We start from the raw sequence: 26,188 nt of genomic DNA, 5'->3' as shown, positions 1-26,188 counted from the left end.
TTTAAAATTTACAATTAAAATGTAACATGTGAAAGTGGGTTTCACTTCATGTAGAACATAAATAAACTGTCTGCAGCCCAGCATTTGGTTTATTAATACGTAATTGAAAGTTGTTTTTGCAGTGCGTGGGGACGGTACCTTGTTCAAGGGGACCTCATTGGTACCTTGACATTTCGGGATTTGAACCTGCAACTCTGTGGTTACAATACAAACATAGCAGCCAATCACATTTATTACACATGTGAGGCAGCTGCTACCCTACCCACCACTGCCTCACATGTGTAATAAATGCGATTGGCTCCTATGTTTGTATTGGAATACATTAAACAGCAATATGTATTCAGAATTCAGAATACAAAAATGTAGTATCTGTATTTTGCCTTTAGAATAAACATACTTTAATCTATTAAATCTATTATAACATTTTAATCTATTTAATCATTTGTGGGCTCAAATGCAGATGTGGATATATATATTTATGTTGATATTTTTTTTTGCTTGTGTAGTCCCAACCTAGAAGGACTGCAAAAAAAGAACTAATAATTATACAGGGCATCTGTTTTACACATTCTTTTCATTTTGAATACATTAGTATATTTTTATGTACTGTAGCAGAATACATTACGGAATACATTTGTGGCAATGTATTTAGCATTACACCATTGCTCCTTGCCCAACAGTGGGGACGGCATAAGCAGGTGTTGAATTTTATTTCTTTATTTTTTGCTTAATGGGTTCTCTGTGTGTATTTGTGTAAATGTGTTTCTGTGAAAAGTGCTGAGTGTATGTCTGTTCCCAGTGGCACCGCACACCCACAACTCAGGAGACAGATGGCTTCCAGGTGAAGAGGCCAGGGGATGTTAGCGTGCGCTGCACCCTGCTGCTAATGCTGGACTATCAGGTCAGCTTGCTAGTATAATTATGTGTATATAAATAATACAATAATATTGATATTAGTATATAATATTAAAATTAAATCGTGTTGTATTATATTTTCTACTATGCTGTATTATCTTGGAAGTTTGAGAGGGCAGTCCTTCCCTTTTCTCACTCTCCATACAGCCACCGCAGTTTAAGCTGGACCCACGACTGGCTCGCCTGCTGGGCATCCACACCCAGACTCGTTCCTGCATCATTCAGGCGTTGTGGCAGTATGTCAAGACCAACAAGCTACAGGATTCGCACGACAAGGAGTACATCAACTGTGACAAATACTTTCAGCAGGTGTGTTCTCTTTTGCATCCTGCACCACATTTACATCCAGTTTGCGTGATGCTCTCATCCTTAGCAAATTCCATTGCATATGTAAGGGTCATGCTGAATAGCTCAATTCAGCAATAGTGATGGGTCTTACTTTTGTGGGAAATTGTTGTGACACCTTAGTGTTCAAGGGCTTTTATCCAATCACTACAGAGTTGGATTATTACTGGCCATTTCGTCTTAGGGCTGAGATTAATATTTTCAAATTCTTCTCCCCAGATATTTGACTGCCCACGTCTGAAGTTTTCTGAGATTCCCCAGCGCCTCACCAACCTGCTGCTGCCCCCTGACCCCATTGTCATCAACCATGTCATCAGGTGAGTGTCACCCAGCATTATTTGTAAAGTACAGTATTAAAGTTAGACAGTAATAAAGAACAGCGTTCATTGTGCAGCGTTTACAGCTGGGACAGTTTCATTCGTCCTTCCTATACAACGTGATCAGTGTTTAATTAAAACAGCCATTTTCTCCCATGCTTAAGAAAAGGATTTTAACTAAAGCATTTTAACTAATACATTTTTCATGTCTGTGTCTGTATGTGCTACTGTAGCGTTGACCCTAATGACCAGAAGAAGACAGCCTGCTACGACATCGATGTGGAGGTGGAGGATCCTCTGAAAGCTCAGATGAGCAGCTTCCTGCTTTCCACAGCCAATCAGCAAGAGATCGCCTCCCTCGACAACAAGGTAGAAGCACTGCCATCAGCATCATACATCTTACTTGGCTACTTTTACCTTCAGCCTACTTTAGTCTGATATTTAACCCTCAGTACAACTTTTCAGATCCATGAGACTATTGAGTCCATCAACCAGCTCAAGATTCAAAGAGACTTCATGCTAAGCTTCTCAAGAGACCCCAAAGGCTACATTCAAGACTGGTTGAAGTCCCAAAGCAGAGACCTCAAAGTGAGCTTCCCAACTTTATTTCCCTGTAACCATAGGTTCTAAGATTCCTTAGTCCAATATTCTAAAAAAAACTGTAGATTTTATTAGAAGATCTCTCACTGTCCCATGTACATGGATTATGAATATTTACAGAGTCTTTATATTTTTTTGTGTCATTGAAGTGAAGTGATTGTCACTTGTGATACACAGCAGCACAGCACACGGTGCACACAGTGAAATTTGTCCTCTGCATTTAACCCATCACCCTGAGTGAGCAGTGGGCAGCCATGACCCGGGGAGCAGTGTGTGGGGACGGTGCTTTGCTCAGCTGCACCTTGGCGGATCGGGATTCAAACCGGCAACCTCCTGATAACAGGGCCGCTTCCTTAACCGCTAGGCCACCACTGCCATCGCTGTTGAACTGTACTGCCACCTACAGGATTGTGAGATCTAGGACTGGAGAGATAAACCAAGTTGAAAGGCTGTGTACCAAAAAATTGAAATTAAATTCAGGAATCATCCCTTGACATTTGATCAAAATAGTTTCTTCTCAGTTTAACTGAAACCGGGCTAGTAGTTAATCTGCATAATCTTGAACATAGACAGTCAGTCAGACATGCACCTCCAAAAATATAACCGTCCTGGTCAAGGTAATGATGAATGAACCTATGATTATATTAGTACAAAAGTAACCTAGCATGCTAGATGATTGCTCGAGTGCCAAAGAGCTCTTATTCGTCCCATCTGGAGTTTTATCTATCTGGGGTTGTTTGTGGCGGATGTTCACTGGCCGTCATACATCTCATATCCACAAAGCTTTTTGGAACAGAGCCACTGGTTGAGCATCAGACGTTGCTCATCCGCTTCACACATTATGAGTGTGAACACAGCTGCTCTTAGATCAGTAGTCCAACACAGAGACATTTGGGAATAGCAGGTCTGCTTGAGCCTGATTTAGCCACTGATCCATCGTGCCTGTTATCATTTCTTCACAATGCTCTTTTGAATGCTTTTTGCTGGTTGAGATTTTATGTATTTATTTTTCACATCTTACTAATATTGTTCTCTGGTTTTAGCTGATGACGGATGTTGCAGGGAACCCAGAGGAGGAGAGGAGGGCGGAGTTTTACCACGAGCCCTGGACCCAGGAGGCAGTTAGTCGTTACTTCTACTGCAAGGTGAAATCTCATTTGTGTTGAAACTAAAATAGCCAAAGCAATCGGCATGAGAGAGTACGTTCCACACAAAAACAGCAGGAAAGCCGGAATGCCAGGATTGGTTTGGGTCGTGACAAATGTAGAATGCAGGCACCCTACCGGTTCTGGAGTGAGACAGCTTATTCACCCTCACTCATTTTTGTACAATTTCTCAATTTTGTCAAACAATAACATCAATATGGAGGCACACAAACTACTTTTTAAGAGATGTGAGAATGACAAAATAGAAAGATAATAATGTAAAACATGATATAACACACATATCATTTATTAAGTTGTATTTTGAAATGTAATTTTTTTTGTTACAATTTGAAGTTTTGTGTTTTATGCCAAACAGCCATCAACAAATTTGATTGTCTTTGATTGAGATAATCGGAAGTAGACTGAACATAACATTCTCTTTGTCAGATCCAACAGCGGAGACAAGAGCTGGAGCAGGCGCTGGCCATGAGGAACACCTAAACCTGACCCATGACCACTCACATCTCACCTCTGATCTGTTGACCCCAACGGAGTCTCTCGCACCTCTTCACCTAGAAATTCCCTTCCACTGGGATTTGTTGCAGATATTTTGTACTGAACGTGAATGAGAGTGGGTGCACTTGGCCAAGAGATCAACTGTTACCTGTAAGCAATCACAGAAGGCCTGTTTTGTGACATTTTATTAACCTGGCCAGGCTCTTCCCCACTCCTCACTTTATTCCTTTCAGCACCAACACAGGAGCCTGTCCTGTAGCCACCAGCAGACTAGCTGCAAAGACACAAGCGGATATTTACAGTACAGCTTACAGCTGTTCACAGTACTGAATCTGATGTCATTTATCACGGTGGGATTCTTCTGTCACTGTACCTCTTGAGGCTGTAAACAGTGTTTTTACTTTTTTCTTAGTTTCATAGAGGCTTTTACTTCTGGGTTGTGTCTTTTCAGAATGCTCCGTCACCTTTGTATTCTAGAACCATCATACTGTGGTCATTCTTAGTGAAGAGAATGTGTGAATGAAAATGTTTATTTTTATTTTTTTATTATTTTTTTAAGTCAGGCAGCTTCCTTACTTAAATATAAACTCAGCTAGTAGCACACTGGGGAATGAAGTCAGTAACTTTTGGTCAAAGGGACACTAGGCTCAGTACAATGAGTGTAACCGTTGTGTGACATAGGCTAGTCCGTTTGCTCCAGTTAAAGAAGTTCAAAACGTCAGACCATGTCTTTGTCTGTGCTCACACATGTACAAAAAGTGCCATAACTACACATGAAGAACACGGTGAACATCTGTGTGCTTTTGACACAGGACAGTTTGAAAGCCATGGTGACACCATCTGGGACATCTGCTCTGGTCCACTGCTTGCTTCTGTTTTCTTAGAATGGTGGGATTGTGGGACTGGGGTGAAGTTGCGAATTAAGGTCATGAGAAAACGGGGAATTTGGGGGGTGAAGGAGCAACTGCAGCGTGCTGTTTAAATGTTTATGACGTGTCAGTCTACTAATAGATGTTATCTATTAAGTAACGTCACCAAAGGGAAGGATTAACTTAGTGTTTCCTGAACAATCAGAACTATAATTCATTATGCACCATGTTTAAAGGGAAAGATGAAGGATTTTTTTTTTTTTTATTAGAAACTTGTAAATACACACATTTGCCACTGTAGCTTGTAAACGCTACAGATTCTTGTGTTTGTGTGTCAGACCCAGTCTGTTGTCTTGCAGTTGAACTGCTCTGGACAGTTGTGTGTGTGTTTTGCCATTTAAAAGTTGTATTTTATTCTCATTTGTCAAATATTTGACAAGCCTTTGATTATAAATGAACTATGTTTGATAAGTCAGTGATGCATTTTAAACTGAAAAAAATCCTATAGGATTTGCATGAAATCTTATGGGATGAATCATTATTTCAGGTGTGTTGGCAGCCAGACTATACATTTTTAATATTACTCTTGTGGGCGGAGCCTTAAAAGGATCTGTTGTTCCTCATAGAGATGTTTGGGGGAAAAAACGCTGTTACATGATGCTGATGCACCAACAAGAGCTAAAGCCACAACTTAACAGTGGCTGTCAAAATATGTTTGATATTTAATGTTTTTTTTTTTGCACAAGTCATGTATGTTACTGTTCACACCGCCCAGAGCCTAAAGCATCACTGCTTGGATTCTGAATCACTGAAAAACGTCTTTCGTTTTTTGGCTCTTTTTAGGGCCTGAAATGGTTTATGTGTGTGTGTGTGTGTGTGTGAATCCCATAGCGCAGTCTGTGTTTCTATTCAAATGTTTTAATGCCTGATCAGTTCCCCACTTTGAGAAATAGTGGGGAATGTGTTTTTGTATTTTTTGGAAGAAAAGAAAATGCATGCAGAATGGAAACCTTTTCTTGCCTTTTTGTTTTTCTCAAGTCTGAACATGTACACCTGTCTGACGTGACTGAATGGGCTAGAAGAACATGGAATCTTGACGTTCCTATGGTGACTCTTTGTAGCAAAGCCAGCTAAATCAATTAATTTAAAAACTAAACACAGAAGCCACCAATGGAGACACTGACCTAACTTCCCACCCCAAGTGACCCACACACCAGTGGAAAGGCCTGAGGTGGAAAAAAATTGCAGCAGAAAGATCTTTTCCTCGACACCAGTACCACTTCACTTGCATGAAGATACACGCGAATCGTAACCGGTGCTGTAAAGGAAGGCTTTTACGGCTGTTAGGTACAACCTCTTCCTGTCTCGCCTGTTTCCAATGCCGACAGACGGCCGAAAGAGGTCCGAGTGTTCAAGGGCTCGGACGTCAATAAATAAATGTTTGCCAAAGTTTGTACAAAAAGGGCAATTTGTGCATTTTTTTTTCTATTGTGTTCACTGGGATTTCTTAAAATGTGAGATATTCCAGCTTTACTGAAATACTAAAAAAAAAAAAATCGCTGCATTTTCCACCCCTATGAACCGTTCATTGTGCCGTCTAAAGGCACAGCGCTGCCCCCACCTAGTAGGAGGCGGAACTGCTTTGCTCTTGATAATGAGTGGGGTAAAAAAACAAAATGGATTTGTAATATTTTACATTGCAGCGATTTCAACAGGTATTAGATCACGTGAACCAGATTACAGATGTCAGTGCAGGTCAGAGACCCACCCTTGCACATGATACCGGTAATGCAGGTTGCGCCAGATTTATCCTTTGTGTGCTGTGCGTCTTTTGTCTCTTGTCTTTAGAGACATTTAACTGTGGTTACAGTTGGTGCAGTGTGTATTATTTTACGTTCCAACACGCCAACACTCATTGTGACATGGAGAAAAAGGAGAAGCTCAGATATGTCTCCGAGGGAAGCCATGTGGCACGGTCTAAGCAGAGCCAGGTCCACAGCCTCAGCGGTCAAAGAGGTCTTTCATTCACCTCGCCTTTTCCCCAGCCAAGCGGCAAAAAAATCTACACCCATCACCAGGAACTGCAGGGGGTGGGGTGTGTTCCCCTCCGTCTCCTTCAGCCCAAAGATCCTTTCTTTACCCCCCGCTCTACCTAACGTGCAGGAGAAAAGGAGAGGGAGAGGGCGTGGTGTGGAGGAGGGCATTCGGTTCAAAAAAAAAAAAAAAAAAAAAAAAAAAGCGAAGCCGTGGCTGGAGCTATGCCACATACCCACGGCACTTTCTGCAAAAACCGCCTTCGCCTTCTCCCCAAAGACACGTGTACCAAATTCCAGGCCCATTTTAGGGAGGCCCTAATGGGCGACGGGGAGAGCGGGAGGGCTACTGATTTATGGCCACCTTATGGTGAATACTGGCAGGGAGAACTGAAAACAAGGTATTAGCAAAAAATTATAATAAAAAAAAAAAGAATTTTTATAACCCTCAATCACATTGAAGGAAATGTGAGACATGCGAGTGAAGCCTGCTTCAGCTCCATTTTGAGGTTGTGGTCAGAGGAAAATCCCTGATTTGAGACAAACTGGTGGCTGATTAGATATTTGTGGGATGGCAGAAAAAGGGAGAGAATTTCAGACACTATCCAGAAGAGAGAAACTACACTGCCAACTTGTGCGTAGCCATTTCTTCACCCGTTATTTTTTCTTTTCATGTGGATTTTTTTTTTTTTTTTTTTCCGTTTAGTCCTGCGTCAGAACTGCATCTGTGTAAACACAGGAAATTGAAGCGACTTGCAGGAATGAAGCAGGGATCAGGGGCAGAAAAGGAGAAGTCGGCAGGCCCATCTCATGAAAGAGACCACAAAAGAATCACATTTCACCTAAATAAAGCAGCACAAGAAGGTAACATTTCTACCCTTGTCAAGTAAAGTAGGACATTTACCGAAGGAGAAAACACACACACACACACACACACACACACACGATAATACACAGTTGAATAGCTTTTTATTACAACATGTCAACATGACTTCCTTCAGTCGAGTGCGTACAGCATTCAGGAGAGGCCAGACCACTGACCGTTAAAGAACGTTCCTCAAATACAGCAGGAGCTATCAGCAACACTCCGGCCACGTTGGGGGTCCTTTGCTAGAACGTCACGTTCCTCAAATACTGTACTGTACAGTGATACACACTGGCCCGTGGAGAAAGAAGACCGATCCTCCTGTCCACTGGGCTCGTGTCGGGGTTTGGGGTCCACCTCGGTCCATTATCAGGTGCTGTTGGCCTGCTCCTGTTCAAACAGGGCCATGGCAAGGTGTGCCCTGGAGCCCAGCCCCTCCAGGTTGCTGAGGATGCAGCGATGGTAGATGTCCTCGCTGAAGCGCGGGTTGCACGCTCGGCGTACGTACTTCTGCACTAGCGCCGGCTCGACGGCGCGAAAGACGTGCAGACCGGAGTAGCGCACGAATATCTCGTAGACGTCCATGCTCTCCAGCAGCTCGTCGTTGTCCAGGATGTCGGCAGCCATCTTGGTGCGAGCGGCCATGTAGTCTGCGTTGTAGAAGCAGGCCTCGTCGAAGACGTGGCGGTCAAAGCGGCCGTCTCGTAGCCCCTCGGAGCTGAAGGGCGACGAGGCCGGGGCCGATGGCTGCTGGTCGCGGTAGACCAGCGCGGGGCTGAACTCCTGGAAATGGATGGGAAAGAACACCTGCCAGTTGCTAATGGCGTTCATCCGGCAGCGGTTGAGGAAGTCAACGTTGACCTCCGTCCACACGCTGGCCACGAAGAACAGTGTGTCCACCGGGTGCTTCTTGGAGATGATGTCCATGAGTTTGACCTGGGATGGCACCTCCGTCTTCACGCTGATCCAGGGGATCTTCACGTCACCGTAACGTTTCTCCACCTCAGCAATCATGGCCTTGACGCTGGCAAAGACGTCAGTCTTGCTGACACGCTGAGCGTCGAACGGGTCATAGACAAACAGGAACGTGAGGAGGACATTATCATGGGTGTCCAGCGCGTTCATCACGTACATGTCCAGGAAATTGCTCACGTAGTCCTGTTCACGCACCGTCACAGGCAGGATGACCTGAATTCGCGTGGCCTCGGTGACATACGGCATGGGGATGATCTCGATGGTGCTCAGCGGCCGCAGGAGCCCCACGCGCTTCGCGATGACCTGGCTGTGGCCCTTCTGGGTGAACGCCTCCAGGGCCAGGTCCAGCTGATACTCCATCCCTCGCGCCGGGTCAAAGCGGCGGTAGCCGTTGAGCAGGCGCCGTTTTTGGAAGCGCAGCAGGGGCTGGTATCGCTCGTTCAGGCGCTCCACTGCCGTGTCCAGGATTGCGGCCATGTCTGCCCAGTCCGCCCCGCGAAGCTCGCATTTGGGCGAGCTGTCAGTGCAGGAGTAGATGTGTTCCTCCGTGAAGTATTCCCAGCTGATGACCTCAAAGCGGGTTCTGGGACGGAACGGGGGGTTGACCCCGATGGGCCACGTGGCACCGGCTTTGCCTTCGGGAGTGTGTCCACTGAGATTATTTATCTGGAGCTGAAAAAGGAGCAAAACGCATGGAGCATGTGTCAAATTAAAACACTACTCATACTTTTACATGATTTAAATGTTTAATTAGTGAAGTAGTAATTACTACACATTCATTAGTAATTACTACACATTCATGACTATTATTGTGATAAACCTAAATGCTACTCATTTTTTTATATTTTATCTTAAATCTCTTTCACTTTTTCAAATCATTTAGCCAAAAATACAGAACCGCCCTTTGCTCTAAAAATTGTGTATTTGAAAACAGTTTTTTTTTTTTACGATCTGAAGCGTTAAAACAACGTACAGCAGCGTTCACTGGCCCCGTGATACCGGCTAACAAGTAGTTAGTGGACATAACAAGAGGCCACTTTTTACGTTTAAGCGGAGGGCCATTCCCCGGAATGGAGAAAAATGTTCATTTCCTGTCACCCACTGGTACTGGGGTGTGTACTAAGAGGCAGATTGTGTGCCAGCGTTGGGCCAGAGAATATTGAGCTCAGAGTAGACAAGACTCAACTGAAGCCCCTAACACATGAATCAACAGATTTTGGGGTAAATGTCTTGGGCTAACATAATGGGTTCCATTTGAGAAGGTCTTGCATATGGTTTCATATTAAATTTATATTGTAGAAATATCAACTACAATCAAGAAATATAAAATATTTAAATATATTTTATATAAATAAACCCAGTGCGCTTCCAGCAGGAAGCGCCTACTGACCTGCAGCTGCTGGATCTGTGCGTAGGTCCAGTCCAGCTCGATCTGGCTGAAGCGCTTGTGCAGCCGGTACATGAGGCTGGACTCCGACACCGGGTGGACAGTAAAGGCGTTCTTGAACTGAGGGCTGTCCTCACGATCAGGGTCTGCGTTCTTCTGCAGCTCAAAGTAGTGGTACGTCATTTCCTGAAAACATAATCCCAGTTATGTTCGCATAAATGCCCAAGGATATCATATCTGCCAAAGAGAAGAGTGATAGAGGGAATTGTGTGATAGAGTGATAGAAAAGTGATAGAAGGAACTGTCATCGGTTCTTATTCTCCTTGACCTCTCTGCAGCATTTGACACCGTTAACCACAAGACTCTCTTGTCAATCCTGAAGAGGCTTGGAATTCAGGGCTCAGCATGGCAGTGGTTTGCTTCCTACCTTGATGAGCGATCTTACCAAGTGACTTGGAAAGGATTCACCTCTACCTCACGTAGACTCTCCACTGCCGTCCCTCAAGGCTCGGTGCTAGGTCCTCTCCTTTTCTCCCTCTACACGAGATCACTTGGTGAGGTCATTTCCTCACATGGATTATCCTACCACTGCTATGCTGACGACACACAACTCCTCTTCTCCTTTCCTCCCTCTGATCTACATGCTGCTTCCAAAATCTCTGCATGTCTAACCAACATCTCGTCTTGGATGTCAACCCATCACCTCCAACTCAATCCCACCAAAACTGAACTAATATTCATTCCAGCAGATTCTTCACCACATCAGGATCTTGCTATTTACCTAGACAACTCGCAGCTCTCTCCTTCTGCAACAGCCCGCAACCTTGGCGTAACAATAGACAACCAACTCTCCTTCTCAACTCACATCAGCAATCTTTCCCGCTCATGCAGATTCCTTCTCTACAATATCAGACAAATCCCTTATCTGTCAACCCAGGCCACCCAACTACTGGTTCAGTCCTTAGTAATCTCACGACTGGACTACTGCAACTCCCTTCTAGCTGGTCTACCTCTATGTACCATCCGACCTCTACAACTCATACAAAATGCAGCAGCACTTCCCAAATTCAACCTTCCCAAATTCTCCCACACCACCCCTCTGCTACGTCCCCTCCACTGGCTCCCAGTAGCTGCACGCATCAGGTTCAAAATACTGATGCTGGCCTAGAAAGCCAAACATGGAGTAGCACCATCCTACCTCACAGCCCTTATTACACCTCGCACTGCACCTCGTCTACTCCGAGCCTCCAGTACTGCTCGCCTGGTCCCTCCATCTCTGAAGATAAAAGGAAAACATTCATCTAGACTCTTCTCCGTCTTGGCCCCTCGGTGGTGGAATGAACTTCCCCTCGAGGTCAGAACAGCTCAGTCACTGAGACAGCTCAAGACCTTCCTCTTTAGAGAATATTTAGATTAAATTGTAACTTTCTTATTGTCGAACTTGTGTACAGAATCTACAAGAGTGAATAAAAAGATTGTATTCATAGATGGGATCCTAGTGAACCGGAATTGATCTCTTCATTGATGGTAACTTGAAAGCACGTTGTAAGTCGCTCTGGATAAGTGCGTCTGCCAAATGCCGTAAATGTAAAAAATGAAAATGGAATTCAAGGCGACTTCTATAAGTGACCATATTTCAGATACTACTGGAAGAGAGACAAGTTCAGTAAATTTATTTTGTTTAATGAACAGATTTCTCCTTCGAATGTCTAAATAGCACCCAGTCCAATCAGAAACCAAATTCCAGACCAACAACAACCTACATGAAAATGAAGTGATTGTCATTGTGATACACAGCAGCACAGCACAGCACACGGTGCACACAGTGAAATGTGTCCTCTGCATTTAACCCATCACCCTGAGTGAGCAGTGGGCAGCCAAGACAGGTGCCCGGGAAGCAGTGTGTGGGGACGGTGCTTTGCTCAGTAGCACCTCAGCGGCACCGTGGTGGATCGGGATTTGAACCGGCAACCTTCTGATTGCGGGGCCGCTTCCTTAACCGCTAGGCAACAACTGCCCCAAGTGACTTGTGAGATAGTAGCAGTAATTATGTTCTATTATGCAGTAATTAGTAATGTAAGGCCTTTCAATTTCAGAAACACCAATAATATTAGTTACTAATCCAATATTGTTTTGTCCTATACAGGCACTGAGCAGGATGTTCATGCTCAAATGTGAGAATATCAGCAAAGGATGAGTGCAAAGAACAATACTTTCAACGACAGGAAACAGTGTCATATTTTTAGTCTTAGTAAAAGATATAAAGGACAATGTGCAAATTGTGCGATGCAAACTGCTTCAAACCATGAAAATGACAGCGTTTATTAAAGCATCCGACATGGCAGCACAATAGCAAAATTTGTGGAAAAACCCCTGGTGCTGACAGAGTGGCCTTTACACCAGCGAAGTGTGAAATACAGTCAAAAACCCAAAACTGGATTTCAGACTTCTCCTTGTCCCAATAACGTGGATACATTTTTAAAATGATAGTAGTTGAAGGATTCTGTTGTGGGGGCGTCAAAGCAGTATATTAATTTAACTAATGTAACTTATTACTCTTCCAGAGTAACATGGGCAATCGTTTTATTTAAGCACAACATAATGCTTTAAACATGGGACTTGTTCATGTGTAAGGTGAGGGATTCTGAAATATGTAAAATGACAGAATAAAAAAATATATATGTTAAAAATATATATGTATATATGTCTTTAATGATGAGTTTAAAACAAGTTCTTGATTAATTAAAAAAAAAAAGAATTGATAATGACCCGTTGGCCTTACCTGGTGAACCTCCACACAGCTCAGGCCCAGGTAGTCGATGATGCAGCGGCCGAGCCACTCATCAGGCCTCACACTCAGGATGTCATTACGGCAAGTGTCCAAGTGTGGCTGCAGACGGGCCAGCAGGCTGCGAGACAGCAAGTACCCGTAGCCGCCGTGGCAATACCGCAGCCGCTCGTCCCCGCCGATAAACTCCTCAGCGCGGCCCATGTACACGTCTTTCCCCGCGCTCAAATGTTCGACCAGCTCCGTCAATCTCTCCGCCTGCGTGTACGTGTCGTCCTGGGCCAAGTAGAACCAGTCGTACTCGTTCCCATGGTGCTGGTGCAGATATCGCACAGTCTCGTACATCAGCCAGACGGGGCGGTCGTCGCCATGGGTGACAACAGCCATGCCGTGAGGGGCCTTGGTGCTGCGCAGCCCGGAGAAGAAGAAGGTGCGGTGAAAGTGATGTGCCACGGTGCGGTTCACGGCCACGGCCAGCGTGTTCAGGGTGGCTCGCGATGTCAGGATGCCCACCAAGAGGCGCTCCCGGATGCCCAGCTCTGTATGGATGTAACGCGTCCTGTTCATCCAAAGCCAAACACACGAGCGTGATCAGTTTCTTAGCAAAATGTACTAATAAATGCAATTTGTTTCATGAAATCGTGAACAACACATCCCAATAAACTCTAGTACTCCTCTTACCAATATTCACAGTTGCTGTGTGTTTAAATCCAGTGTAGTCATTATTATAATTAGCATAATCCATCTGCTGTGTGTTTGCAGTTCAGTCTATGCGGTAAAATAATCTGCATATTAGAAATAAATGTGCACCTGAGTAGACCAGCTAACCGGCCTGCTTTACCATCTGGTGGCGGTGCTCATTACGGGAAAAGTTGGAGAGCCACAGCTGTAGACCATCCGAAGGGACTAGGGAGCTGGAGAAAACGTCACATCTTCCGAACAAGATCCAATTAACTTGAAATTCACACCGAATGCCAGATTAATCGTATTATAATGAAAAAAATGGAATAATCTTATTTGGGACGTCTGAAGAGTTAATCGTGGCCATTCTGGACTGTAATCAGATAACGGGGCGATTTAATGAGACTGTGCACAGGCAGAAGTAGTGAAAGATCCGTTTGGCAAAAGGGGAAACTCAGGGGTTCTCGCAACGCTGCTTGCTGGAACAACACAAGCTTAGAACCTCGCAGATTGAGGTTTTAACATGAAGTAAGCGGAGACAAAGATATGGTCATGATTAAAGGATTGTCTGAGTAGTTTCCAACCAAGCCAAAGGATTTGCGAACATCTTTAATCTCTAAATCCATTAAGGAGCGGATTTCTCGTGCTGACACCAGAGTGGTTCTCAAAACACTAGTTTTAGTTCTTAAATGTACAGGAAGCTGGGACCAGACACCTTTTTGTGCTTCTATGTAAGAGGGTGGCTAGGTTTGACAGGAAATGACGTCATGCGTGGTGTCACTGGAAACCAGCTGACGGGGTCCAGTGCGGTCACATGATTAAGGTGCCACCTGCGTGTCGCCGTTTGTGCTCCCCCGGCCCCTCCTCTCACCTCAGCACCTTCTTGGGCACTTTGTTGGGGTCCTTGTGGTAAGGCACAATCCGCGGCTGGAAGTCCTCGTTCCCGGCGTCCTCCGCGCTCTTCCCCCGGGAATCCCCGACCTGGGCCCCCGCGAACAGCCCCCCGTCGCCCGCCTCGTCGGCGCAGGGCTCCTCCGTGCCCCCCTGGTTCCAGGACACCATCAGCAGGCTGAGGCTGCAGCCCAGGGAGAGGCCGAGGATGAGGGGCAGCGCAGGCCGGAAGAGCGCCAGGACGGACGAGAGTCGCATGGTCAGCCGGGCAGGGGGGCTGCCGGACGACGTGGCGTCACAAAGCGCGTTTCTTGTCCTAATTTGCCCCTGTGCGCCGCCCGCGTCTCGTCTCCATCCAATATTCGCCTTTTAATCGGCGCTGATAAGAAGCGACTATATCATGACCACCAGCAGTGGGAAATATTACAGTTCAACTCTTTTTGGTTACAAGGAGTTTAAATGAGTGCGATGACACCAACTTTAAAGAGGACGTTAACCTCAGAAACCGGACTGGCAGTAAAATAATGGCTGAAAAAGATGATGATGAAAATGATGGTGGCGCGTTACGTTAAACATCCGCCAAATATCCACATGCTGGACTAAAAACTACAGGTCGGTAAAAAAAAAAAATTAAATAGAAAAATAAAAACGAAGTTAAAAAAAAACCGAAAGCTCCTTCTCTCTCTCGGGGTTGTCACGGTCCGGTCTCCGCGCTGTTGTTCCCTCCATTAGTCCGACGATCCGTTTTCCGTAAAGGACCCAGAATCATCATCGCGGCGTCTCTCGCCCCGGACGGCGTCTCCGGCGGTGGCGAGGTTTCCATGAACTCGTCGGGCCGCTCGTTAAAAGTCTCCGGACGTAGTGATGTCGCGCTGAAACGCCAAACGCAAACAAAAAGACGGGAGTATTTTTTTTTTTCTGGGGGGGTGGGGGGCCAGACCCCGGAAAGGTCCTAGTTTTCACAGAGCCATGTTCAACGGAGCGGTGTGTCGTTCGCGAGCAAACGGCTCACTTACCAAACGGCTCACTTACCAAACGGCTCACTTGTTTGAACGAATAGTTACCTATTTATTTTCCCATATTAACCCTTAGCTGTACGGTAATAATACAACGAGTCCGTGTCCGTGTCTACTTAGCGGAAACATTGTTGTAGCCCCAGTGCGGGAGAAATTGATGCTTTAAGGGATCCGAGCAGAAATATCCGGATCGGTGAGAAGAGCCGAAGTGTTCAGTTCAGTTCGGCCCGAGCTCTGCTGCGCTATTCGTCAGATTTCGGAAGAAGCGTCATCAGATAGTGTAAGGGAGCTAGAAAAAACAGAACTGTCACGAAATCCAGTAACAATAAGGGCTTTGACCACGGCTGACACAAGTGTGAATTTTCCAAAGAAGAAAAGACTGAAACCTGGTCACTAAAGCCCCACCCTCGTTCTTCACATTTCACAAGAATTACATTAGTGATGCATCGACGTATCACCTTACTTTTCGTTTATTACTCAGCAACCAGCCAGACTCAGGCGTGTCATGATTTAAAGTGAAGTGATTGTCACTTGTGATACACAGCAGCACAGCACACAGTGCAATTTGTCCTCTGCATTTAACCCATCACCCTGAGTGAGCAGTGGGCAGACATGACAGGCGCCCAGGGAGCAGTGTGTGGGGACGGTGCTTTGCTCAGTGTTACCTTGGCGGATCGCGATTCGGCAACCTTCTGATTACGGGGCTGCTTCCTTAACCGCTAGGCCACCACTGCCCCATAATTTATGCAGGAATTTACACTTATTTTTACATCTATATTTTATAACTACTACTAATATCTAAAGTATTTCATGAATTAATGCATGTACAGTATAGACCAAAAGTTTTGACTCACTTTCACATTCAATGTGTTTTTATTTTCATGACCATGAAATAAAGAAAATAAAGAAAAATACACTATTGGTAGATTCTCACTGAAGGCATCAAATCTATGAATGAACGCATGTGGAGTTACAAAAAAAGGTGAAATAACTGAAAACATGTTTTATATTCTAGTTTCTTCAAAATAGCCGCCATTTGCTCTGATTGCTGCTTTGCACACTCTTGGCATTCTCTCGATGAGCTTCAAGAGGTCGTCACCTGAAATGCTTTTCCAACAGTCTTGAAGGAGTTCCCAGAGGTGTTTAGCACTTGTTGGCCCCTTTGCCTTCACTCTGCGGTCCAGCTCACCACAAACCATCTCGATTGGGTTCAGGTCCGGTGACTGTGGAGGCCAGGTCTCCACTTTTTGTTAAGTACATAACTCCACATGTGTTCATTCATAGTTTTGATGCCTTCAGTGAGAATCTACCAACGTAAATTGGTCATGAAATTAAAGAAAACACATTGAATGAGAATGAAACTTTTGGCCTGTACCGCATATCAACATCTTCATATTTATATACATCGATCTGGACATCTGCGAGACGTCTGCCAACAATATCGTAAATGTAAATGCTAATTATCAATAGTAATTAATCAGTTGTGTATCTCGCTGATTATAATCTAGAGAGTGAGAGCGATAGTGTGTGAGTCTGTGTGTGTGTGTGTGTGTGTGTGTGTGTGTGTGAGTGTGAGTGTGAGAGTGAGGGAGAGCAGATCTATTTCTAGGTCCCTCCCAGTACAGAGGCGGAGATTGACCATATACGGCGATTCACCGACAAACCGGCCAGGAAGACAGGAACACGGGTCGCCACAGTCGGTACAGAGTGTTCCAAAGAGGAAAAAAACTCCGCAGACAACAGGTAAGATCCTGCGTGTTTCGACGCTCCAGACAGCTGCCTCGGGCGGCGTCCTGCACAGCGACGGCACCGTCTGCTGGCAACGTTTCGAGGCTTTTGACAGAAATGACAATGCGCACACGGCATTCTAGCCGTCATTATGATGGCGCCTACTAATGACGTCAGGCCACCGCGCAATATAATTAGCCTGCTAGCTGGTGGCGTTAAGAAAAGCCGACGAGGAATATATATATACATACACACTAGGCCGTGTTCACTCGTAATTATCTGGTTGTATTCTTTCGGACTAGTGTATGTCCAGAATGTGTTAAACTACAGAAAATGACTGAGCCCCACAGTAGACAGACAGCTAACAATAAGCGTTGTTTTTTTTCTCTCTCTTCGAGTTGTCAGCCGAATGGTATAGAGCTTGTATCTTAACTTTTTATTTTTTTTATAGCGAAAATGTTCCTAACTGGTTTCATATTTCTATTCCGCCAGCCATTTAGCATTTAAGGCCAGCAGCAGATAAATGGACCATGTGTTAACTTCTTCACACGGTTGTCACGGAACGTCCATTGCACAACGACGTAATGATTCCATTTGGTGACATGGACATGGACATAAATGTTTTTCTAATGGCAGCTGTCACAGTGTCCTGCGCTGTAAATTAAGTTTATTAGGAGAATTGGTGCTGTGCTTGGCTCACAAGCCGAATGGTTAAAAGGAACTGACCAGTCACAACACAGTTCATCTTCACTATTTTTCTTTTTTTTTTTTTTACGAATCGTGTCCCAGCTCAAAGGGTTTTGAATGTCATGTTCACCCATTGTGCAACTGTTTCGTGTCAATGAGAGATATTAACGATAATCTCTCAACAATATGTACAATAATCAGCAACCCTGCATCTAAGTTCATACTCTGTGCACAACTTTAGCTGCACTCATGCCCTCTGACCTGGCCAAGAAGAAGGCGGCGAAGAAGAAGGAGGCAGCCAAGGCCCGGCAACGTGTGAAAAAGACAGATGAACTTAATGGAGATGGAGAGCAGACGGAGATGCAGGAGAATGGCATTACAAATGGGGGTGTGTGAGCATTCTTCTACACAAGTTGAGAAATGCATTGTGACATTTTGGGGAGTCTGGTAATGCATGTAATGGCCCACGCCATATATTAATTATTATTATTATAATTGTACCCAAAATAATTAGCTACTTTTTTTCCAAGGTCTGCTATTATGAAAAATTATTTTACTTTTATATAGGTCTTATACTGTATAGTCTCTTTCCAAAATTCAGGTTTGGTGCAGAATTACAGCCAATTTTTTGACAGTCACACAATGAGATTTCCCCAGGATGTGCCTTTTCAGTGTATGTAGTTTTAGAAAATTAGTGGGCATTTGTGAAAATGACATCATTAACACCATTCACCAATGACAATGTTTGGCGCAAACAAGAAGTTGTGTAGGCGTTTTTCCAGAAAATAATTAAATGAACCCACTGGTTCATCATTTACATTTAAAGCATTTATCAGATGCCCTTATCCAGAGCAACTTAAAATCAGTAGTTACAGGGACAGTCCCCCAGGCGAAACTTAGGGTTAAGTGTCTTGCTCAGGGACACAATGGTAGTAAGTGGGATTTGAACCTGGGTCTTCTGGTTCATAGACGAGTGTGTTACCCACTAGGCTACTACCATCAGAGTCTCACGTGATGGAACTCAAGAAATACATTTGTGCTCATTTTGACATCCAGTCACTGAGTAACTGCAATGCTTTGCACATTTTCAAGCCATGGTGGTCAGTGGAGATTAGGGCAAGGGTGTCAAATTCCAGATCTGACCGTCCAGAGACATTCCAGATTCGACCGTCTGAGCTGCCGCTCTCTGAACGGCGAAGCAGAAGGCCAAAGCATGCTTTTTACAATCACCATTTTTGTCCAGTGCAGGACCTCAGACAGATTAGACTATTAATTTTAAATAATCTCACCAAGTGAAATTTTCATAATTGGGGATCTTTAGTGATTGTTGACCTGTATAAGAAAAGCATACCTGCCATTTTAGGCTATAATGTGAGTTCAGGACCCAAAGAAAATTCCTAACAGTATCTTATTGTCAATATGTCTTTTGTCTTCCTTATCACAGATGTGGCAGCCCTGACAAAGGAACTAGATGAGTTTGAACTGCAAAAGATGGAGGCGCGGGCAGTGACAGGGGTGCTGGCGTCCCATCCCAACAGCACCGACGTCCACATCAGCAGCCTGTCACTAACCTTCCATGGGCAGGAGCTGCTGAGTGACACCAGCCTGGAGCTCAACTCCGGCCGCCGCTATGGCCTCATTGGCCTCAATGGCACAGGTGCAGTAGCAGCTAAACAATGTCGGGAGCAACTGGGAAGATTTCGACAATGGCTAATTTGATTATGTGCTTTTGAGTTTACTTTATGTTAAATAAAGTAGGTTAGCTTCTTAAAAAGATGGCTCCTGTTATTATTACCTGAATTGTGGTGTCTCTCCTTCAGGCAAGTCCATGCTGCTATCCGCTATTGGGCACCGTGAGGTTCCTATTCCAGAACACATAGACATTTTTCACCTGACCCGTGAGATGGCACCCAGTGAGAAGACTGCAATGCAGTGTGTTATGGAGGTTGACGAGGAGAGAATAAAACTGGAGAAGGAGGCAGAGAGGCTAGCACACGAGGACTGTATGTACCATACTATAACATCATTCTTTGTATATGTCTTCTTGCTCTTAAAATACACATCTCCGTAATTAAGGGTGTAAGGAATTCAGTTAACACTTTGTCGCCTCTGCAGCTGAGTGTGAGAAGCTAATGGAGCTGTACGAGAGGTTAGAGGAGCTAGACGCAGACAAGGCCGAAGTACGTGCCTCCCGCATCCTCCACGGCCTGGGATTCTCTCCCGCCATGCAGCGCAAGAAGCTGAAGGACTTCAGTGGTGGCTGGAGAATGCGTGTGTCCCTGGCCAGGTTGGATCATTGTGCCACTGAAACTAGATATTTTTCTTTTTGTATTGTGGTATTTGTAGCTATAATTTTGTAGATGTTCTGTATTTGATTGGATGGTGGATGTTAACATTTTCTGTCTTGCTCACATGATCTCTCAGAGCTTTGTTCATCAAACCCTTCATGTTGCTGCTTGATGAGCCCACCAACCACTTAGACTTGGATGCTTGCGTCTGGTTGGAGGAGGAGTTGAAATCGTGAGTTCTTTATAATTTTTCTTTGTCTAAAATGTACTGCTTTATAGACTTTAATTGTAACGTATTGTCTAGATCTGTAGAACCCAGGGGCAGTATGATTAGGTGGTGGTAGTAGCCTAGTGGGTAAGACACTCATCTGTGAACCTGAAGACCACAAAGTCACAACCCTTACTTATGTACCTGAGAAAGACACGTAACCCAAACAAATTGCGAAATTGATCAAATGTAAATAGATAATATTTGGTATTATGTAACAACACCCCCCCCCCATACCATCTGCTTTCCTGTTAGTTGATGTGTTCTTACTGAACCGTGGTTTTGTAGTACAGTATATTTGAGTATTTATTTATTTTTTTGGTCAGGTTCAAGCGAATCCTTGTGCTCATATCGCATTCACAAGACTTCCTGAATGGTGTCTGCACCAATATTATTCACCTGCACCAGAGGAAACTAAAGTATTACACGGTAAGACACTATAAAGAGTAGGATGCTATTCTCAGAAAGGCTGCTAGCCTCAGTATTCCTGGACAAACACCAATTGCCAGTTGGATGCTCATCAGCAGCCATAAAAGGAAAGGCCTTGCACTTTAAAGGCTCTTGCTATTTATGAACATACGCACCATTATATAGTCTATGGGGTTAAATGCCAATTAAATGAGTTTATAACTTATAAATACACTTTCAGTTTACAGAAACTGAAGTCTCTTTCCAAAATTTGATGATTAGTAGTCTAGTGGTAGTAGCCTAGTGGGTAACACACTTGCCTATGAACCAGAAGACCCAGGTTCAAATCCCACTTACTACTGTCCCTGTAACTACTGATTGTCACACTTGTACATATCAGAATCAGAAAACTTTATTAATCCCAAAGGAAATTGCTTAAATTACCATTTCTATCACCATTTCTAGCCATTGCAGGACCATAGAAAGGCTAGCGGAACTTGTATTAATGTCAAATAATCTCACAAAGGGAAATTTTCATGTCATGGGAAATTTTAAGAAGATCTAGAGGAATCTAGTTTTTACATTTGCATTGTGTACCTAGGGGGGTAGGTGTTTCTGAGAAAGTGGTGGGTGTTGGTAGGAGCTGTCATATTCACTCATGCGTTACTTTTGACATAAAAAAGTAAGTCTTTGAGGAGCCCATGGCAGATTTACTGCCAGTCAGTGTGATGTGAAAGTCTGTTCTTGTTTGAAGGGGAACTACGACCAGTATGTGAAGACTAGGGAGGAGCTGGAGGAGAACCAAATGAAACGCTACAACTGGGAGCAAGACCAAATAGCACACATGAAGGTGAGCGTTAGGGCTGCAATACTCTGACCCTCTTTAGAATCCGGCTCACTCTGAGTCAATTGAAGTTTTTGAATCGTATTTGGTTCAATGGAGACCTCAGATTCGTAACTCGTGAGTCATTTAATCACACAGCACTAGTGAGCGGTCAAGGCCCTCAGGCTGCTGTCTGGGTCCATCATCCCTAACATTGATTACAGAACTTAATGCGTAGTTTAAATTATACCTGATCACTTTTACCCTCTCTCTCTGATGCAGAACTACATAGCACGGTTTGGTCACGGCTCAGCTAAGCTCGCCCGCCAGGCACAGAGCAAAGAAAAGACACTGCAGAAGATGGTGGCCTCAGGCCTGACTGAACGAGTGGTCTCTGATAAGGTGAGTGTGATTGCTTAGGAAGAGGAGAGTACATTCTGTATCAGTATTGTGTTGCATTGTTTGGGATGTTTATGTACAGTAAACTTGTTACCATTATATTAAATATAAACTAGTTTTCTTATTGAAAGTGACTACTAATACTAAGCTAATGAGGAGGAGCGAGGCCTATAGAAGTGAGGGGGCATTTCACAGAAATTACTTCAGCTACAGTCTTTCCCTATATGACATCTTAAGGGGCCAAATTCCAGATCCGACCGTCTGAGCTGCCGCTCTCTGAATGGCGAAGCAGAACGGCCAAAACACTCTTCATACATATTGCAATTTCTAGCGACTGCAGGACCATAGAAGGCTAGGGGAACTCGTATTATGTTGTTGTTGTTGCTGTTAATTTCTCAGATTGTAGAATAAAAGATTGGATACATGGCACAGACAATTCAATAAAATTATTTAGCCTATTTGGAGAGAGAGAGAGAGAGAGAGAGAGAGAGAGAGAGATGATTATGTGAGAATATATCATCCTATGATAAGGAAATATGACCAAGACTACTTGTTCTGAACAGGGGTTGTCAGTGAACAGTAGAGGTGTGAACCTTCACTGGTCTCATGACTCTATTCTATTCTGATTATTTCTAATCGTAATTTCTACATGGTCACATGATGTATACAAACACAAGAGTTAAGGTCTCGTACGCCTGTGTGGATGCTGTTATTTGCTACAATGAGCAGAAAAATGTTGTTGTTCTCTTCCAAGATGGTTGGCTTTAAATACTAGTAACTTTTCAAAACAAAATGTCTAATTTCACTGCAGTGACTGAGGGTAAAGAATGGAACTGACATAATTTTTTTCTCTAATACAAATCAACAGTGATTAAGTTTCAGTGTTTTATCAGACTTTTTCTTTTGAAAAAGGTTAGTCAATCACTTTGAAAGAGAACAATACAAAGATTGTGTTCAATACCTCTATTGTTAAGATTAAATTAAATAACACTGTAACTATAGTGTTATTTATATATAATATAGATGTAACTATAGACCTGATTTATAGAACAATCATTTATTTAATGTCCAATACCTTTCTATTAACATTATTTTTATTATTTATTCAGGTAAAAATTGTTAAACAGTTGCATGTCAAAACCTTTTTTCAAATAGAAAGTGAACAGCAATACTGAGTGTAAAAACATTATTGTGACATCTTAAGCAGTAACACACTCGCCTGTGAACCAGAAGACCCAGGTTCAAATCCCACTGACTACCATTGTGTCCCTGAGCAAGACACTTAACTCCAAGTTGCTCCAGGGGGACTGTCCCTGTAACTACTGATTGTAAGTCGCTCTGGATAAGGGCGTCTGATAAATGCTGTAAATGTAAATGTATTCTTTACAGAATTCAAATTCAACTGAAATACATTTGTATTCAACTGAATTAAACTAAACATCCCATTTCACATGACCCTGATGGGACTATTTAGACTGTGTGCAGATTGAGAACTGTACACATGTGTGGACGCTTTGCTACAATGATTAATTTCAACACCCCTATTGAACAAGCGGGTACAGACACTCAAGGTTTAGGGTACAGACACTCAGCGTTGAAAAACCAATGCTAATTATCTGAACAACATTCTCTAGCAGCAGGCAAGTTGTCATTCTAATGTAGCAAAGTAAAATAGTTAGAAAAAATGTACTTGAAAAAGTAAAATTTCCTACTAAATACTACTCGAGTAAATGTAATTCGATACTTTCCATTGTTCTTTTGAAAAATTTGCTATATAAAATAATTCTTTCTATTACTTAATTGTCATTCTGCCTTTCTTACAGACCTTGTCGTTTTACTTTCCTGCCTGTGGGAAGATCCCGCCTCCTGTCATCATGGTCCAGAATGTCAGCTTCAGATACTCTAATGACACGGTCTGTTCTTATTTTCTTTTCTGATTTGATTCGATTCCAGAACAACTGAGTTTCACACATGTATCATTTGTAATGTTTGCTTATCTTACAGCCATGTATATACAAAAAGCTTGAGTTTGGAATTGACCTGGACACTCGGGTTGCACTGGTGGGCCCTAACGGAGCTGGCAAGTCTACTCTGCTCAAGCTACTGATGGGAGAGGTGAGGTTACATAACTGTAAACATGTTTGTTCAAAATCAAAGTGTATTTGTGTCTCAGTGGTATTCCGTCCCTACCATCTTCTTTTGTTTACGCCCTGCCCATAATATAAGGTTACACAAGAGCATGCTGGATGCTAAATTGATATTTCTCTTTGTGCTTCTTGCTAGTTGCTCCCCACAGATGGAATGATCAGAAAGCATTCACACGTGAAAATAGGCAGGTATCACCAGGTAGGCTTTCATGTAAATTATTGTTTCTAAAGCCTGCTGGTGTAACCCAGCTATATTATGGCAGTGTGAAGTTGCTCAGGCCCGGATCTCTGGCATGGTTTCACACTCTGCTTCTCTTTACCTACAGCACCTGACTGAGCAACTGGAACTGGACCTCTCACCCCTGGACTACATGATGAAATGCTATCCTGAGATCAAGGAGAAGGAGGAGATGAGGAAAATCATTGGTAGATATGGCCTGACTGGAAAACAGCAGGTGGGTGGTATTTTAGCTCACCAGGGGAAGACCGCAGTGGGGGTTTGGGATATAATTGATATTGATTCTTTTAATGGGAAGGAGGTGCTGTTTATAATAACAATAAATTAAACTTAATTTTATTGCTACAGAGGAGTAGAATGATTTTTTTTTATGCCAAACTACCCTCGTCTTTACAGGTAAGCCCCATCAGAAACCTGTCAGATGGTCAAAAGTGCCGGGTGTGCTTTGCCTGGCTGGCCATGCAGAACCCACACATGCTGTTTCTTGATGAACCTACCAACCACCTTGACATTGAGACCATCGATGCTCTGGCAGATGCAATCAGTGATTTTGAGGGAGGCATGATGCTTGTCAGCCACGACTTCCGGCTCATTCAACAGGTATTGTAGTTACATACCTTGCAGGAGTTAAGAAAGCACATTTGTGCATTAATTAAGACATGATAACAACATTCTTGTTTTTCTTAGTTGTATCTTGGCCTTGTTTTAATGTCTTCAGGTTGCCAAGGAGATCTGGATTTGTGAGAAGCAGACCATTACCAAATGGAATAGAGACATCTTGGCATACAAAGAGCACTTAAAATCGAAAATTGATAAACAGGCACATGATATCTAAAGTGCCCATTGGCTGGGACTTTCTCTGTCTGCTATGGAGACTATTCTGCCACACCCGCCAGAGCATGAGCAACAGAACCGTTTGGATTGGATGTACGTGAAGCATTTCAAAATGCATCGTGGACTGCATTCCATTGTGTTGTCATAACTCAGTGGTGCATTTCGGCCAATAAAATTCCACTGTTTTCATCAGAGAATGTTAGAGGGGCGACTCTGTCATCAGTGAAAGGCTGCAGTGCTATTGAGTGGGGAAAACTGAGGGTCTTCGATTTCCCGTGCATTCATTTCAATCTTATGTAGCATTACATGAAATATAAACAGTACATTCAGAAATAAATTAACAGCAGATTGCTAGGTAAGTATTACAGAAGTGGTTATGACGTTTGGAAAGTCAAGTGTTTTTGTTTTAATTATTGAGATGTTAGCATGTTAACATAATACATGTTATGCGTTTGTCACATATTCAGATTAATTAGTAAGGTACGTTTGTACACGAGTGACGTGTCAAACCCACGGCCAATGGTCCACATCCTGCGAGATCACTTTATATAGGTCTATTATCATAGTTTGGCGATATGAAACGCTGATAACACACAAACTACAGATCCCACAATGCAGGCAATCTTGTTGGATGTGGCCAGTGGGCCATGAGTTTGACGTTCCTGACACACATTGCAATTTCACAGACCTTGCAGATCTCGATCGAGTGGATTTAGACTTGGAACATGAGGAGCATGTGGACAAACTTGGCTCCATTCAGTTAGCACATCTGGAGTAAATGATACATAGAAACAATGTAAATAAACAACATAGAACGCAGAAAAATGCACAATTGTTTAATTGCTTAATTGGTCTGGTTAGCCTTAATTTGCTACTGACAGAAAGGAATTTAGTGAAGTTGAAGTTGAGCATTATTGTCATTTCAGCTACATACGTCTACATAGATGGAGCATAGTGAAACAAACAACAATTGTACGGAACCTGGTGCTACATGTAACATTTGGACAATTAAAGTTACACACTGA

At 43.5% G+C, this 26,188-nt stretch overlaps 3 protein-coding genes across 5 annotated transcripts in view; 2 read left to right on the top strand and 1 right to left on the bottom strand.

Moving 5' to 3' along the window:
• smarcd3b (SWI/SNF related BAF chromatin remodeling complex subunit D3b) overlaps positions 1-6,158 on the top strand; it is a 34,450-nt gene extending 28,292 nt beyond the window's left edge. For all 3 annotated transcript variants that reach the window (XM_028970085.1, XM_028970086.1, XM_028970084.1), the window contains 7 exons: positions 800-901; positions 1,063-1,224; positions 1,480-1,577; positions 1,811-1,946; positions 2,043-2,165; positions 3,221-3,322; positions 3,770-6,158. In XM_028970085.1, the coding sequence (XP_028825918.1) occupies positions 800-901; positions 1,063-1,224; positions 1,480-1,577; positions 1,811-1,946; positions 2,043-2,165; positions 3,221-3,322; positions 3,770-3,823 (777 nt within the window). In that variant the 3' untranslated portion in view covers positions 3,824-6,158. The remainder of the gene's footprint in view (positions 1-799; positions 902-1,062; positions 1,225-1,479; positions 1,578-1,810; positions 1,947-2,042; positions 2,166-3,220; positions 3,323-3,769) is intronic.
• Positions 6,159-7,692: 1,534 nt separating this feature from the next.
• chpf2 (chondroitin polymerizing factor 2) lies at positions 7,693-15,922 on the bottom strand. The gene is made up of 4 exons (XM_028966826.1): positions 14,308-15,922; positions 12,750-13,314; positions 9,971-10,153; positions 7,693-9,252 (listed from the first exon to the last, which is right to left on the bottom strand). Exons 1-4 carry the CDS (start codon positions 14,583-14,585, stop codon positions 7,975-7,977), a joined length of 2,304 nt encoding a protein of 767 aa, XP_028822659.1. The 5' UTR covers positions 14,586-15,922; the 3' UTR covers positions 7,693-7,974.
• Positions 15,923-16,627: 705 nt separating this feature from the next.
• abcf2b (ATP-binding cassette, sub-family F (GCN20), member 2b) lies at positions 16,628-25,355 on the top strand. Its single transcript, XM_028966827.1, has 15 exons — positions 16,628-17,086; positions 18,000-18,146; positions 19,203-19,415; positions 19,579-19,761; positions 19,874-20,045; positions 20,183-20,278; positions 20,641-20,743; positions 21,477-21,572; positions 21,828-21,947; positions 23,768-23,857; positions 23,949-24,059; positions 24,228-24,290; positions 24,418-24,546; positions 24,726-24,929; positions 25,048-25,355. Exons 2-15 carry the CDS (start codon positions 18,008-18,010, stop codon positions 25,162-25,164), a joined length of 1,836 nt encoding a protein of 611 aa, XP_028822660.1. The 5' UTR covers positions 16,628-17,086; positions 18,000-18,007; the 3' UTR covers positions 25,165-25,355.
• The last annotated feature ends 833 nt before the right edge of the window (positions 25,356-26,188 follow it).

Source organism: Denticeps clupeoides, chromosome 2 (assembly GCF_900700375.1).
Source record: "Denticeps clupeoides chromosome 2, fDenClu1.1, whole genome shotgun sequence".
Taxonomy (NCBI): domain Eukaryota; kingdom Metazoa; phylum Chordata; class Actinopteri; order Clupeiformes; family Denticipitidae; genus Denticeps; species Denticeps clupeoides.
Note: the sequence above shows the minus strand (reverse complement) of the source record. Positions and strands in the feature narration are given on the sequence as shown.